Source organism: Amphiura filiformis, chromosome 4, assembly GCF_039555335.1.
Source record: "Amphiura filiformis chromosome 4, Afil_fr2py, whole genome shotgun sequence".
Classification (NCBI taxonomy): Eukaryota; Metazoa; Echinodermata; class Ophiuroidea; order Amphilepidida; family Amphiuridae; genus Amphiura; species Amphiura filiformis.
The window spans coordinates 71,195,109-71,212,779 of NC_092631.1; the positions used below are offsets into that span (position 1 = coordinate 71,195,109).

At 34.2% G+C, this 17,671-nt stretch overlaps 1 protein-coding gene across 1 annotated transcript in view; it reads right to left on the reverse strand.

Annotated features, from left to right (window-relative positions):
• Window positions 1-17,671, reverse strand: part of LOC140151343 (unconventional myosin-Id-like) — an 80,499-nt gene that overhangs the window by 48,997 nt on the left and 13,831 nt on the right. Inside the window, exons 2-4 of the mRNA XM_072173653.1 lie at window positions 17,051-17,259; window positions 15,239-15,332; window positions 12,934-13,099 (exon numbers count right to left, since the gene is read on the reverse strand). Coding sequence (XP_072029754.1) covers window positions 12,934-13,099; window positions 15,239-15,332; window positions 17,051-17,259 — 469 coding nt within the window. The remainder of the gene's footprint in view (window positions 1-12,933; window positions 13,100-15,238; window positions 15,333-17,050; window positions 17,260-17,671) is intronic.

Sequence of the window (17,671 nt, forward strand, 5' to 3'; positions counted from 1 at the left end):
ATATTTGGCACCAATTTGTCAAAACTAGGTCTTTCCTAGTTAAATTATTTACAACATCAACAATCTGGTAAAAATATTTTGGCTTGGTTGATTTCACTTCTAGTCTACCCTGGTATCCCAAAGGTATAATTGAAGTAATTGGATAGAGCAAGGGTCAAAAACCTGTATATTTTTAATGCTAAAATATTTAGATGGATTCGTCTAATAGTTTTGAAGGGTTCAAATACAAAAAAAGGGGTTTAAAAATTTTGCAGAACAAATTTTATTTCTGGTTTAGTAGTAATTTGCAAAATAATGAATTATTTTCAGATTTTACATCTCAAACGCAGCACAAAATTCATAACGCAGGCGGTGGACGCTAAACTCAGAATCAAGTTTCAAGTGCCTAATGGTCCTTGTAAAATTGTTACCATGCAATTTTAAGTCAATGGCAAAAATATTACACACCAAAAAATGCCTCCAAGATACATCGTCTCTTGTGATAATCATATTCAGGATTTTACCTTGTTTGAATATTTTTTTGGAAAAATGGTGCAAAACCTCTATTTGGTCCATATTTGCATACATTACAATACCTGGAAAAAAGGAGTAGGCCTTTTTGTTTTGTTTTTCTGGTAGGTTCTGCCCCTCTACTGGTCATAAAACTTTCCTGAAATGTTTCTTATACATTTGTAAGGCTATAGAAGGCTATAGAACTTCTCAAACTTCTTCATTAGAAAGTTATAACTGAAATTTTAGGGAAAAAAAGAAAATTTAAGAATCTTCAAAAAAGGAAGTGGGAGGGGATGCTAAACATGTTTCTTTTTTTACTTGGCCATGTTTCATTTTGACACACATTTTATCATGTCCTAAAACATTCTAACCTTTCAGGCTTTTGTTGCCATCATGTTTCTAAGCATAGCAACAAAACCAAGCACAAGTAAATGAAATCGGAAACCATCCAGACAGTAGGTGGATGTGATAATATTACAAGGTGTGAATTTGAACTTGTGCAAAATATAGGAAGTATTTGCCAGCTATTTTGTCATATAAGATCAGCCCATTTTTTGTTATCATAATGTGAACCCAGGGTCACCATTGCTTCCTTTTATATTTCTTTTCTTTTAAAGCAGCACTGAAGAACTGTTTTCCACTTTTCTTCTCTCTTGTTTCCTTTTCTTTTTCACTACAAAGCAAATGATTAATATATGCCATATTAAATTAAGAGCTATTAAGGGGAATTTATATCAAATCCAATATTACATTTAAAGGCCTATATTCTATATTCACTCAACTCTCTATATTAAAATATATTTTTGTTGTCTTATTTTCACGCCTATGCAGAACTCTGACAACCAATGTTTTTCTATAACAAGGAAACATGTGTACAATTTTGTAAAACAGTGTTTCTTGTACATTAGCAAGGCTATAGAAATCATCTCTACTTCCTAGACATATTGTTTGAAAAGTTATAGGCAAATTTCAAAAAATTAAAATATAATTGAAGAAACCTCAAAAAAGGAAGCAGAGGGGATGTGAAACATATTTATTTTTTAATTTGGCCTTATACTGTGGAGTTCTGTATGAATGCCAACAAATTGAATTGTTTGCATTTTATTTTGAATATATCATTTAATACCAGTGATCAAAAATCTGACAAATAAAATTATCAACAATCAGAATTTTGCAGTAAATATGCATGCAGGTGAAGTGCAAATATAGCCCGGCTGCAATTGTGTAGGCCTATATGGCTAAAAAGGACCCAAATGGGACAAAATTTTACATCAGACATGTTGGACATTTAAAGGGGGGGTAACCCTATCAGTTTAGGATATGGATTGTCTTCAAACTTACATACAATTTCAAATATTGTCCCCTTTATGCATCTATGTGAGAAAAGCGAGAACATTTTCAGCGTAAAAGTGAATAATTAGCACAATTAGTAAGCCAATACGTTGAGTACGCATGAATTGCATTGTGGTCCGCATCCAGAAACAACACTCCCGAGTGCTTCGCCATACCACTACGCTCATCATTCTTGTGACAAAATATCTCATTCTTTTTATTTTAATTTGACCCTGATACATTTCCTTTTAATTTTGTGTATTATCATCACATACGTTTTACACTTATCTTTTGTTTTACGATTTGTTTTAATGAAAAAATGGGGTTTTTTATAATATTTTTAATTAATTAATTAATTAATTTTATAGTGGGGGACATTTTTTCTCATATTTTTTTCATATTCCTCGTATCATACTTAACAAGATAAGGTCTTGTTTTGTATTTTATTTCATCCCTTATGTATTTCTTTATTTTTGATTTAAGCGTTTATCATTATAGCGCCCTCATTATTTCCGTTCGTGCGAATTGGCATGGGAGTAAAACGGCTCTTATTCACGGAATTATTTTTTCCTACCCAGAATGTCGAAGGTGGCTACCAGTATAGCCTGTTTGTTTCTTGATTTCTCCAAAAATACATCAAATTGGATCGTCAAATTTCAGGATGGTAATGATAAAAATATAATCTATTAAATGGTACCAAAAACTCATCAAAAATGAGAAAAATCGGGGGGATGATGCTGTCGATCGGGTCACGGACCTTTAATTGTATATATGGACACTGTTACCACAGTATACAATTGAATTGAGGTTGTATCTTGTCAAAATGCCTGTCTTTTTTCACTTTCGTTTATTTTGCTTTTTCAATAAATACCGTACATAAAGAAACTTCCATATTGCTAGTCTTCAATGTTTTCACAGATATCACTGTCTTTAAGATTGATCTATTACTGTTACCATGATATTCAACTTAAAGGAGTATTTCGTGATCCTAGTATCCTCTTTTTATGACATTTTTCAGTAGATATCCACGAAAAAAGCTTATTCCTGAAATTTCAGTTGATTCCGATTTTGCGTTTGCGAATTATGCATGATTTATGTATTACACTGCTCCATAGACAATGTGTTGTAATTTCGTTCTGGTATACCAGAACGAAATTCAAATTTCACGATATCTTTGCTAAACAAATTTATATCTGCAAGAAATATTTTGTACATAAACATTATGTAGCCAGAGGTTTCCAGTGATATAAAAATCTCAACTTTTTTTGAGAAAAATGGGGATGATGCTGTGGATCACGAAATGCCCTTTTTAATTAGTGCTCTATCCTAATAAGCACCCCAAGGGATTTTTGAGCGACAACTATCCAAGGCCCCCCCCCCCATTTCCAATGTACTAAATTAAATTCTATCAAATGTCTAAATAAACATATCTAAACACTGTAATTTGTATTGTGACTGACAAGGTCCAAAATGGTAGCATATTTGCATGATGAGAAAGAGGACATGTTTTACCTCCCAGACATTGTAGGCCTACTAATTAGTGAACGCAATATATGCAACTTGAACACTATTAATGAATTTAATCATCAGCACTTCTTCAACTACATCATGTATAAAGCCTACAGAGCCAATGCATAAACATGATTCCAAAGTTGGGACTGAAGTTCACGAAGTTCAAAGGCTTGGGGGTATTCCATACCAAAAGTCAGTGGGTGAGAAACCCAGGTGAGAAAGTTAAATGGCCTAGCTGTCAAAAAACAATCATTTGAATCCTGAAGTATACAATTACACAAATAATCATGAAATTCCAAGTATGCACTCATTTCATAGGACTGGTCTTGGGTTCACAAAAATCAACTTAAAAAAAATACAGATCTATATTTTGAAGCATCTATTGAAGTCTATTAAAGAGATTTGCCAATACACTGATAAAATGCTGTTTAAAAGTTTAAACAGCCCTGTTTAATGGGTGATCTGAACAACCACCTGTTTAAAATATGTTAATTGTTAAACAGAATTTTAAATAACCCACACTACTGTTATTCCTTTAAAATTAATTGTTGGTCTAATAAGTAAAATATATTCTTAAACACTTGAGAACGTTCCTGCAATCTCATTGGTTCTTACCCGTGTGATATGACACGATATCACACGGGTCAGCGTGTGTGCATCAACGTAATACGGGTGCTCGCTATTTGAACCAATCGGGAGTCGCATAGCAACAACGGGACTGATCGATTTTAAGCCCTAGGTAGTTCCTTATAAAATGTAGGATTTATTTTGATTAAAATTTGTAATATAGGCTACTTATGATATTTCTATTTGAATTGAAGTGTTTAAGAATGAGTTGAGAATAAAGGTATTGTTTTTAGCCGCTGTAGTGCATCTATCGTCTCATATAACACAGGCGACATCATTATTTTTGGCGTAAAACAACTCGGCTTTGCCTCATTGTTTTACTTAAAATAATGATGTCGCCCGTGTTATATGAGACAATAGATGCACTCCAGGGGCTAAAACCAATACCTTTATTCTCTAACTAAAGTATTTAGAACCTTTTTTTTTTTTGTGGACAACATAATTTTTGTTATTCATTTACTAAAACTAGAAATATCTAGGAACTTCTTTTTCATTTTTTAAAATTTTGACCAGCAACAGAAAATTCTCCTAAAAATGGTTGAAAATATTAAATTTTATAAATAAATCATACAAACGCAAGGAGGCACCAAAGGGATTGGTAACTCTGAACTTATTCTTTTAGCATTGAAAAAAATCACAACTGAACTTTTAACCCTCTAACTCTTGACATCTGTACCTAATAAAAATCCCTTTAAAAAGGGATGCGTCTGGTCCAGAGAAAAGATTGGATGCGTTGTGGTCATGGAAACAGACTTGACGAATCAGGATCCAAGTACTAGTATATTCTCATGACTTTTTATTAATCGACATAAATACAAAAATGAATATAGTTGGTGGTATTTAAATAATTTTTTGAGAATTATTACTTTTTATTGTTGATGGTATTGGACATATGTACTCAAGTAGCAGCACGATGATAGCGACACTGTTTCATCTCGTTGACCCCATATAACCTGACCCCGAATTGTTGATGACATTGATTCATTAATTATTTATTTAACTAACTACTCTTTCTTCTTTAAAAACGTAATATTATAATGCAACCCTGGCACAAAATGGTATAATCCTAGTTGCGGCATGATAGTGGTACTGTTTCACCCCGTTGACCTCCATATGACCTTTGACCCCGGATGACTTCTGATTGATAACCTTTGACCTCGGATGGAATTAATTAATTTATTAATTATTAATTAATTAATTAATTAATTAATTAATTAATTAATTAATTAATTAATTAATTAATTAATTAATTAATTAATTAAATCTACTTATTTATTTATTTATCTTAAAACTCTTTCTGTCTCCATTTATTAAGGGTTAATATATTTAACCAATCCCTGTCACAAAATTAATTAATTAATTAATTAATCAATTAATTAATTTATGTATTAATTAATTAAATCTAGGCTGGTCAAAACCCATCTCTGCTTTCTCTGTCTCAGTATGTCAATGATCACTTTGTTAAATGAAGTGCATTACTTTACCAGCGTGCTTCACAATTTGTGTAATATAATTAGCGTTGGGATTTTAGAGAACAAAAAATAGTTTCAAATTATACTATTTCATATCACTCCCGGGATATCATTAAGTTTGGAGGAACTAATATTATTACAAAAATTACAGCAATATAATGTAATACATTAATATTATGGCAACACACGACTATATTCATGTAATTTTGAAGCTGTATGTACATCTTCTGATTTATTATATTGTACTTTCTAGCGTTGCCCTATGAACCTATTATGGCCACAATTCTTCCTACTAAATTTATGACACCATAAGCCGCCTTACCCTAAAGAGTCATAAAAGGCTGGTTGGTCAAATCCCATCTCTGTATCAGTATCAATTATCACTGTATGTATATTTTCAGCTGAGTTATAACAGATAACTTCTAGAATGTGTCACTGGAACTCCCTGGGGATTTAATCCTGACACTAAATGCATCTGGCCCCTTGGGGCCAGACGCGAAAATACCAATTGTGTGTCCATCTTGTAAATATGAAAATATAAGCAGTTACACCCACTCAATAGAAGTGTATTTATTCAATTCACAAATATGCCAACACAAACATATTTATTGTTACCAATCATGATAAATGATGTGTATACAGTGAACACTGATGTGAACTCAACTGGCAAAATGACTTGCATAAAAAGTGTTTTCTTTCATTAAAAGAAACTATTTTGTTTGGTATTGTACGTTTATTAGATGGAAATTCTTGTGTGAAATTTTTCGCTTTGCCAATTTTGAACTAGTTTAGTTTGGGTTAGTTTTTATTAGCAAGGCTATAGAAAGCATCTCTACTTCTTTATAACTGAATTTCGAAAAATAAAATTGAAGAAACCTCAAAAAAGGAAGCGGGAGGGGACGTGAAACATGTTTATTTTATTATTTGGCCTAAAATAAAAAAAAAATAAAATAAAAAATAAAAAAAAAATAAAAAAATAAAAATAAAATAAAATAAAAAAAATGATTTAAAAATATATAAAACCAAAATAACAAATTAAATGATAAAAAAAAAAAATAACAATATTAAAGTAAAAAAAAAAAAAAAAAAAAAAAATTAATTAAATTAATTAAATTAAAAAAACAGAAGTAGGGGCCTGGCATACAAATGAACTATTTCACTTGTTTTGAAATGTGTGATTCTTTAGCCCCCAATACATTGACCTATACACAAAAGAATATATTTGTGTGTTGTTATTTTTGTGGTAGCTGCTTGTAATGCATGAAGCACGAAAATAAATGTAACATGAAAATTTCCACATTAACATTAGTTCACTGCTTCAGTGCTTGGGTGTAGCAGTGACACAGACCCCCCTGGACCAACCCTCAACGTTTCTGTGGGAAAAATTCATGTAAAAATCCTGCTGTCCCACTCCCAAAATAAATAAAACTATGCAAAAATGATGTAAATGTGTAATTTTTGGGGTAAGTTTTCCCCATTTATGCGGCTGTCAGTTGCAATCCCTCCCCATGACCTAGGACAAGCCGGGACATAATTTTAGAAACTGTTACAAACATAAACATACATCCCGTCCAAGTAACATCAGGGGCAATATTTTCTTGTACATCCCCGCGCAAGTCCTAACCCCACACCAAAAAAGTGGGAAATTATTTAAAAAGCTGTAAAGCACAGTAAAAATGCCAAAAATGGACTGAAAATTAAAAAAAAACCCATATAAATGTTGGCAGGAAATCAGCTGAAAAGAGGAACTCTCACACCCCTGTGTCTAAAGCTTCATTTCTTTTTTCATAGTTCATTTCATTTATTATATTTGCTTAAAACCTATGTGCTATGTAATGGATATGTTCATTTTCTTTTAGTATGTCAAAAACCTGTGCACAATACAGGTTTAAATTTTTAGCCCCCCTCCGCCTTTTAAATTTTAGCCATTCTTTGACATTTAGCCTAATATTTATTTCTCCTATCACTAAAACAAACAAAATATAATATATATCGCACACTAGGCCTACCATGCGACAAATCTGAATTTATAAATAGCTATGCACTTGAGATTCCGATTTTTCCCATGAACTCATGGCATATGTGTGATCGTTTCATTTATACCATTCATTTAAAGGAAATTGATGTACTCAAAGCCTACATGTCGCATATTAAATGTAGTGTATACAATAATGATTTTATTAAATATTTATGACTTAATTAAAGCTTTGAAATTATGCAGCTAGTCTAAAACAACTTGGTGTTTGCAAGTGTGTCATGTACAATTTGCTATAATTACTATCAACTAAATTACTATCTGAGGTAAAAGCACTATTCCAGGGTTATCAAACTCACATTTTTGGTAAGGCATTTGTTGCCCTATGTTGTCGACTCAATTCTTCATAATTCTTCATAAATCTACCAACAATGCATGGTTATCGTGTGATGCAATTGAAAAAGTGTTGGTAGTCAATGAAAATATTCATGTGTGACCCACATCTATGCCCTACGGTGCTATTTTAACAGGATTGCACGCTGAATGTTCTAAAAATATGTCACAAAGAACAAACACGGTAAAAAGGTTACGCAGAATCAGTTTTGGGTAAAAATTCAGTCCTGTCCAACACCAAATTTATCCGCAAGTTTCTCAGTCATTACCCAGAACTTAGACAACAGAGCTAGGGTGTCAATCTACCCTATTTGGCCCTCTCACATTTAGGTTGCTTCTTTTAAAGGCCCATTCAGTGATCCCTGCGCAGGTGTAAAAAAATTAAATTGTTTAAAAATTGCCTAAAAGTGAAGAATAAATCATTAAAATTAATTGTCACATTTGAAATGATTTGGGAAGAAAACAAGGAAAACAACAGTATTGACAAAGTTGAAACCCCATTAAAATACATGTAGCTAATTTCCAAAAAGTATAGAAATCACAGATTCATGTAAAATGTCTTATTTTGTCTTATAATACACAGCTTTCAACTAAACCACAATACCCCAAATTTTTATTTTGCACCAAAGATGTTCTTTTTTATGTGTGAAGACTTCACTGATAGAAAGTGTTTTCAAATCTTTTGTACTATGTTAGTTGTTACTTTTTTAACACCTGCCCCTCAAAAAAAAAAACCCTATCTGCCCCTTAAAAGCTCTTTAATGTGGGTCTTTTAAAAAAGACCCATATTTTGTGCTCATTATTGCCCACACATGCTGCTATGCATAAAATGATGTTGGAAGTTGCCATCACACACACATCACTTTACTATTTGTGCGCTTCCCAGGTAGTCTATACAAAAATGGTTGTGGTTTCTGGTATTCTTTTATAGCGTGTCATTAAAAATTGTAACTATAACCTTTGGTAGCTCCAGAAAGAAAACATTTATAAGTGGTTTGGACAACTAGACAGCATTCATATTTTTAAGGTGACTAAAAAGTGATGCATGCTTTCAACTTCAACTTGTCAACTTGTAACAATACTTGTCTTCTGATTTCATCCCTACATACCCTGTACATTGATATCTGGCTCCAGCTGTGGAGTGTTAGACATTAGGCTGCACTCTATCTCCATAATTACATGATCATTTTAAAATTCAACACTTATTTTGTTCACAGCTTTGAATCAATTTTAGAAACAAAACACTCAATTTGCAAATCACATCACACTAATATTTGGTTTGTTTAGTTTTGGACAAAACTTCAAGCAAGCTAGAAACAGACCACTTAAATAATTCACAAATCAGATCACACTAAGTACTATAGTCTGCCTCACCTCAAGTTGAGAGTAATGCCATGTTGGATTTCATACTAATTCAAATCGTATAGAAAGGCGATTTGTACACTAGCAATGCAACTGCGTAAACATACCGATTCGAGTCTGCCACTACAAAATCCAACACGATGGCGTTACTCTCAACATGAAACGAGACTTAGTATAGCAACTAGTATATATTTTGTTGGTTTGGTTGTTGTTTGTTTTTGTGACAGCTTCAAGCAATCAGAAGTAAAGCACTTAATCCACACAAGTATTAATTTTTTGTTTGTTTGTTTATTTACATACTTTACTTCAAATTCAGGGGCTGTGCAATAATTATGTGTACCCCCGGGTGGTGAATTTTCAAAATGGTCTGCCAAAATCGTTTGCCCCAAAATCTCCCCTCCCCCCTTTTTTGACGTGCCAAAAAAACCTTTGCCCCCCTTTTGATATGCCAAAATTCTTTTGCCCCCCCCTTACACATGCTAAATTTTTGGGGACCAATTTAAAACCTTAAATTGTCTTATCATATAATACGAGCGCAGCGAGCAGGAAATTTTGCATATTTGAATGTGTTCCTAACGTTTTCCTACACCTTTTTAGGGCATTATATCGAAATGGTGCCCAAAATATATGCGCTTAAAATTGCTTGCACCCTCCCTTTCGACCTGCCAAAATTGCTTGACCCCCCCTTTCGACCTGCCAAAATGCTTGCTCCCCTTTTGGCCTGCCAAAAATCTTTGCCCCCCCATAATTCACCAGACCGGGGGTACACATAATTATTGCACCACCCCTCACCTTTTCAATGCAATATTCTGTGCAAGGACACAAATTGCTACAGAACAATAAAGAGTCTCAAATGATTATGTTGCCAATTTGTATGAATCTGAAACATGTGCAAAATTAGCTTTTATTTTTGGGTGTGGTTTGTTTGTCACAAATAAAACCAGATTGAATTAATGTGAAAACATCCTACCTAAAGAATGGAAGCGGTTCAGAATATAATATTCATACAAATAGATTCAGATGTGAACAAAAAGGAAATGGATCAATGCCAGTACTTAATGTTTATGGTCCATGGTTTTGGTTTTGATTTGACTTAGGCTTAAGTTAAGGAAAAATAAAATGTGAGGGGAAATCAAATATCGATAGCACACAAGCTGAGAAAAGCAAGAAAAATATGATATTGTTTTCCTTATTATCATGCTTGGAAATATGTGGAATTCGGAAAGCTCCTTCCAGGGAAATGAATGGTATTTGGAATGAAATTTTGCTTCCCCAAGTATAGAAAAACATAAGAAAGTAATTGTGGGAAATATTGATCTATGGGAAATTTGACTTATCTCCCTGGTAAAAGTATTATCTTACTATAAATAGGGGAATGTTGTATGTATCTATGTATCTATGTATGTATCTATGTATCATGTATAAAGGCTCCGTCAGTTTCGATCAAAATGTCGCCAAATTCATACGGGACATTGAACCATATACCGAGAGCGGTTATGCACGAAAATTTGGTTGAAGCGGGCAAGAATTGGCTGCAAAAACAGTGAAAATATGGGTAAAAACAGGGTTTTTGTTTTGAAAATCGGTTACCAGCCTACGCGTCACTGCAGCTGGCCGGCAGCGCTGTCGGCGTCGCATGCGTAATGCGCATTACGCCAATGCGCGCGTACACGCGCGCAGAGCAACACGATTTGCGAGCCAGAGACCAGTGGACATGATAATACGGAAAGAAGAAAAAATAATAAAGGACAAAAAGGTACATGGACGGGTCACGGGATGAAGCGGTACTGTAAAGAAAAATTAAATTAAAATGAGGACAAAAAGGTACAAGTAATTAGACCAACGGGTTAAAGTAACTAAATGAAGCAGGAACGAAACAATGAAGGAAAGAAACTATTCAGGAAATGTAAGAAAAAAGAAGCTAAAATAATGAGAACAGAATTAAATAAAAAACATGGAAGCGGGGAAATCACAAGCAGCAAATAAACAAAGATGCTAAAAGGGAAATGTAAGAAAGAACAGATTTAGGTTAAATAAATAAATAACATGGAAACGGAAAATCACAACAAGCTAAGCAGAGGAAACTAAAAAAGAAAATGTTAGAAGAGACAGATTTAGATAAATAAAAATGTACCTTTTCAATGATTCTACCTGTTCAGTAATTTTTCCTGTTATAGTGAACGCTCCCATTTACTCATCTAGCGGGGACCCGCGCGAAGCGCGGGTATCCCGCTAGTAATATTTAATCCATATTATATTATAGTCTTTGACTTTTTGTGTGCATTTTCACCTTATGCCAAACCTAAGAGTATTAGCCTATTATATGGGAGATGGGAGACGTACAATAGCGAGTACATTGCGCATGTTGCTCACATGTTCAGCTGTCTGCTGCATCTGTACTACATGTATACTCTGATCAGCTCATAATCGGTGGAACTCATAACATAGTGGATTGATATAGAATCATGGCATCACAGATATTGGAACATCATATCTGTGATGGCATACACACAGCTGAGTGCAGCACCTACTACGTGAACTGCACTTTGCGTGACTGACGCTCGCTTTTGTGAATTTTAGTGTTAGTTTGGACTTTACTGATCGTGCAGTAACAAAAACCGAATAATTCTCGCCTATTAAACACATCAAAAGAAATACATGAAAGTCCCCCTCTGAACATGTCGTCATAACACTAACTTTGAAATAATTATGACTGTTTACTAAGTGCTGGGTGAAAATGAGAGATTTCCATGACTTCAGGGCTGAATGAGCCTAAATTTAAGGCAAAAACTGCCCTTTTCAAAAGTCACAAAGTAGGCCTATGCTTGTCACAAAAGTTGATTCATGGCTTGTTACTAATGGAAAACCCCATGTGTTTGAGTGCAGTTTAAAATCTTCACCAAGTGAACATTTGCTGTAATGTCTATCGATTCTTGATCATTCAGCCATGCAAATCCCCTTGGTGCAGTGTTCAGCACAGTGAGTTGTAAGATGGCCGGTTCCATTCCTTGTCCCAATACGCCTTGCAGTTAACAAGCATAGGCCTACTTTGTGACTTTTGGAAAGGGCAGTTTTGTCTTCAATTTGGGTTCATTCAGCCATGAAGTCATGGACATCTTTCATTTTCACAAAACACTTAGTAAACAATCATATAATTATTTCTAAGTAAGTTTTATTGGTACAAAGTTTTACTTTACGATGTTATGACGAAATTTTCAGAGGGGGACTTATTTCTTTTGATGTGTTTACGAGCTGATCATAGTATATTCAGCTAGGTGGGATGCTGGTGATGCTTCCCCGGCCAGCACCACCCCGATAGCAGCCCCCATGTGCATGTGTACTAAAATTGCAATACACAGCAGTTTGTTTAAAAGTTTTACATTTTATGTAATTCATTTTTCAATATCAATCCATCTCACATTTTCAGAACGAGAACCGCTCCCATCAGAAAACAGAGAAGCCTTTTCTTGACAGATTGGCCACTGGGGATGTGTTTTGTTTTGTGGACAGATATAGCTGGGGTGAATTGATAATCGAAAAGGGACTGTAAAGCAGTCTACACAGACCTTCTTATTCTCTTGTTTTCTTTTTCTCTCCTGTGATTTTTGATTCTCCACTGTGATTTTCCGCTCAAATGATTACCCTTATGAAGACGTTATTCTTCTTCTCAAAATTTTGAGCCTGCACCAAATTATTGTTTGCGTATATTGTCACAACGACAAAACACAAACCAAGATGCAAAACATTAAACCTGCACCTTTTGCTTACCTTTTCTAATAAGTAATTGTTAATGTGTCCACCTATAGGATCACCTTTGAAGTCAAAGTTGATGTCCATGTATTTGCCGAATCTACTGGAGTTATCATTACGATTGGTTTTAGCATTCCCAAAGGCTTCAAGTATAGCGTTGGATTGAATTAGTATGTTTTTCACTCTGGAAATGGTCAAAACAAATACAGACAAAAACATAAATGCTACAGACAGTTTGATTCTCCAGATTTAAATGCTTGGCCAATTAAAGCACTGTCAGTAATCACTGTAAAAGCTTGATAAAATAGACATGACATTTATATGAATTGTTAAAAGTGAAGGATAAGTTTATGAAATTCTCATCAGGAACTTTTTTTAGCCTTTTGGTTAAATATTTTAATCATCTATGCATAAATATTCAACACATTGTAATTATAAGTATCAGTATGTGTTATATTGACTACTTTCTTTTTCATAAAAGAATAAGATATATAATTTATTTTGTTTATTTCTATAACTGTTTTAATTTGCCACATTTTCAATTCAAAATATTTTAATGTTATGAAGGCCTTCGATATCACTGTTAATTCAGTAGCACAGGCATATAATTAAACTGTTTCAAATTTGCTCTCAAGCTCAATGATTAATCAAATATTACTTCTAAAGCCTTGTAGTGAATACTTTCACACATTATGAGACACAAAAAGGGATTCAATGAACCATAGTGCATTCAATTATTTCTCTCATCTGGTTGATTAGGTGCATAGGAAGTGGAATACAGTGAACATTGATCGCACCATTCTCTTGTTTCAGTTTCATTTTATAAACCATAAGGTAATCAACTATAAAGGGAAATTCTAGTTAAAATCCATACACCCCCTATGGAAGACATGAGCTTAATCTTCTACACAGGGAGTGTGAGTTTCAAATGGGGTTACCTGAATGGGTGACTCTATTTGGAATCTACCTCTATTGTGTGGAAATTAAGGTTATGTCTCCCATAAAAGCATTAAGGGGGTACTACACCCCTGCCCAATTGTGTGCCTATTTTTGCATTTTTCTCAAAAATTAAAGCGCATTGGTGACAAGTAAAATATGTATATTATAGGGGCAAGGACTATACAACTACTGCACTGGAAATTTTATTTCAGCACAGGCAACAGTTCTGGAGTTACAGTCAAAAATGAGGGAAAACCAATATTTGATCAATAAATCAATAACTACTTGCCTTGAGTTGCTGAATTTTCAGTGCAGTAATTGTAGTCTTTGCCCCTATAATATACATATCTTACTTGTCACCAATGCGCTTATAATTTTTGGGAAAAAATGCAAAAATAGGCACAAAATTGGCCAGGGGTGTAGTACCCCTTAAGGTGTGGGATTCCCAACTTCTGACAGTCCATTGGAAACAGTAGTTAACATAGCATATAACTCCTGGTCTTACCCAAGAAGCACAAAAATGCTTTTAAAACATTGTAAGTTTTGGTTGTGTCAAAATGTTTTAAGGGTAGACGAGGTATTGTTGGTCGAAGCAGTAAAAAAATCGACTTTCATGATCTAAATCAATATATTATTGAAAAATAACACTTTGATGTTTTGCAAAAGTTCATTCTACAAATCATATGCTTTGAAAACTTACCTGATTTATTGTTGTTAATGAGTTATGTACGTTTTACAAAAGTGTTGTTGTTTCATCCCTCTTTACAACATAACTCAAAACTACAGTATCTACAAAAGTATATCTGTGATATTTGAATTCTTCTACACACTCGCTATGAAATGATCAATGCCATTTTTGCCAAAGCCCACTGCCATTCGCAAGATGATGTGAACTACCAAATCGCAACAGTTTAAAATAGTTGCTAACCTTAATAACAATTAACTGTAACAATTAACTGCTGGCCAATATTTTTATCGTAGTGGATACCGGCTGCGCCGGCATCCACTACTCAAAATATTGGCCAGCCCATCCATTATGACACGATATTGGATAGGCAAAAGACAAAATCCTATCATTTATTCTCTAATTAAAATGTTGTCAAATATTGCAAAATATTTTTGGCAAACATTTTTTGCAAAATATTTTGTCAACACTTAATAACATGTTAGAATGTTTTGCATCAAGTTTTCAAAAATGTTTTCTGGATGTTATTGAAACGTTTTATACACTTTATATATAACCCAACATTTAATTAATTAATTTATTTCAAATTCTGTTTGCTGGGTACTTTTTACTTGCCTGATCATACAATTTTAAAATGACATAAGCAAGGGTATGAAAAAACAATCGTCTAAAATGACCGTTTGGTTCCTTATTTATTACCTTTCAATTTCTTGTTGTTTACTGACATTGGTCACAGCAGCAATATACCTCATGATGATCTTGGATGCTTCTGTTTTTCCTGAGCCACTTTCACCTGTAGCGGCAAAAATTTGACAAGTTGTAATTAAGAATAGATGGTTTAGCATCACATAGTGGGGGATGTCCTGGTCCCCCTTCCCAGGATAGATTGATACCCATGATTGACGTAGATGATAGGTGAACAACAATTTCATAAATTTCAGTTCATCCAAAGTACCCAAAATGTAGGATTTGGTGGTGCGTGCCAATTCTGACTATTATTCAGTCAAAGAAGAGGCAGTTTCGTACTAAACTCAAATTTAACTTATAATAGGGATTTTGTCATAGAATTTGTTTTTGTCAAGTCTCTCCCACACATCACCACCATTGGCACAACCTTAGTGCAAGCTGTCATGTTTGTAGATTTTCACAATGGGTTGAATCACACATTTTTAACATCAAATGAATGGAATACACTGCAATGGAACAGTGCAGCTGTTTCAAATGAGTCCTTTGCTTATAGCAGTTGCCATGACAACATATGGGTCCTGTAGTTCAAGTGCAATCCTGCATTAAACATGAAATGAAGATTTCAGATGCAAAATGTGATCTATTTAAAGGCTGCTTTGTGTATTTTTATGTTAATATTGTAATTGCTAATTAATGAGAACTAATTAGTGATGAGAATGGTATTGAAAGCTTGTGATTATTATTTGAAACAAAAAAATATTGATAAAAACTACCACAAGGCAGCAATATAGCCTGTATCATTTTGCACCTGAACCCTTCAAATGGAACTGTGCAAAGGCATAATTATTACTTGAATCTACATAGATACCTGTTTGATTCATCCTGTTCCATATTTCACCGTAATGTTTTGGTGACATTAACATGCTAAGACACCTGTTTCGGGAGCGCATCTATAAAGTGTCTTTACACGTGTGAGTGTGTACATCAGAGCTTTGAACAAATGCTAGCAATTTGAACCTGCATCCAATGAAAGATATGCACTGATGTCACTGCCATATCAGGGTGAAAGTCTTCAAAGATGTCAGTATTTTTCTAGCAGATGTACATTCCACTATGAGCCATTATTATGTTTTGATGAATCACAATATAATGATAAAACTGGATGCTTAATGCTGGTTCATACTACCCTGCCGCTTGCCGCTGAGCGGCGTGGCGCACTCCCATTGCAGACAAACGGACACAATCAAGGCTTGTCATTGGTTGAAACGCCCTGCTGCTTGCCGCAGCGGCAGGAAAGTCTAACGTGGGCATTACACCCAATATTTATTGGTCTCGCTATGAGTTTTAAAATATTGGACTTGACTACATCTCGTCCAATATTTTAAAACCAATAGCTCGACCAATAAATATGCACTCAATTGATAGAATTTTATATCAAAATGGTGTCACTTCCCATGGCAAAGTCCAATAACACTCAGTTAACAAGCATAACATAAAGGCTGACCTCAGGTTGTGGAGGATGAGTTTTAGTACCCAAAACATCCCAAGTTCATTATATTCATGTACAATGTAGAAGCCTACTGGGGTTAAAGAAATACAGAGAGATGGGCATGTTTGAGAGCCTAGTAGTGTAAGATAGTCAGACCTGGTAATTCTTAAAAGTTACCAGCCTTGGGAACAGGCATCACCCCAGGAAGTCGCCATTGGCGAAAACTGAACTAGATACCTCATGCACCAAAGACAAGTACTCTATTATATAGCCTATAGGCCACACTCTCTATGTATGCAATAACACCCAAACCCTCTAAATACATTGTACATTACCTGATATAACTATACATGTGTCCCTTGCGCGCCTCTTCATACTCTTATAAGCGGCATCAGCAACGGCAAATATATGTGGTGGCCTTTCATATATCTCCCTGCCTCTATAGTATTCAACCACATCTTCTCCATAGATGTCAACTGGTTTGTAGGGGTTCACTGACACTGCTACTTCTCCGATATATGTGTAAACTTTTCCTTTTTGGTATCTGAAAAATAAAATGTTGTCATAAAAATAAACTCATTAGTTTCATAATCAAAATGGCTTGAATGAATAGTTCTCCTTTCTTGGCCTTCAAAGGGCATATCGTGATCCACAGCATCATCCCCCCTACTTCACTCGAAAAAAGTTAAGATTTATATTTCACTGGAAACCTCTGGTTTCACAATGTTTAGAGTTATAAAAAATTTCTTGCAGATTAATTTGTTTACCAAATATATCGTGAAACTTGAATTACGTTTTGATACACCAGAATGAAATTACAACACACTGTCTATGGTGCACTGTAATATACATATTCATGCATAACTCGCAAATGCAAAATCGGAATCAACTGAAATTTTGGGAATTTAAACTTTTTTTGTAGGTATCTACTGAAAAGTGTCATAAAATCCTCCTTT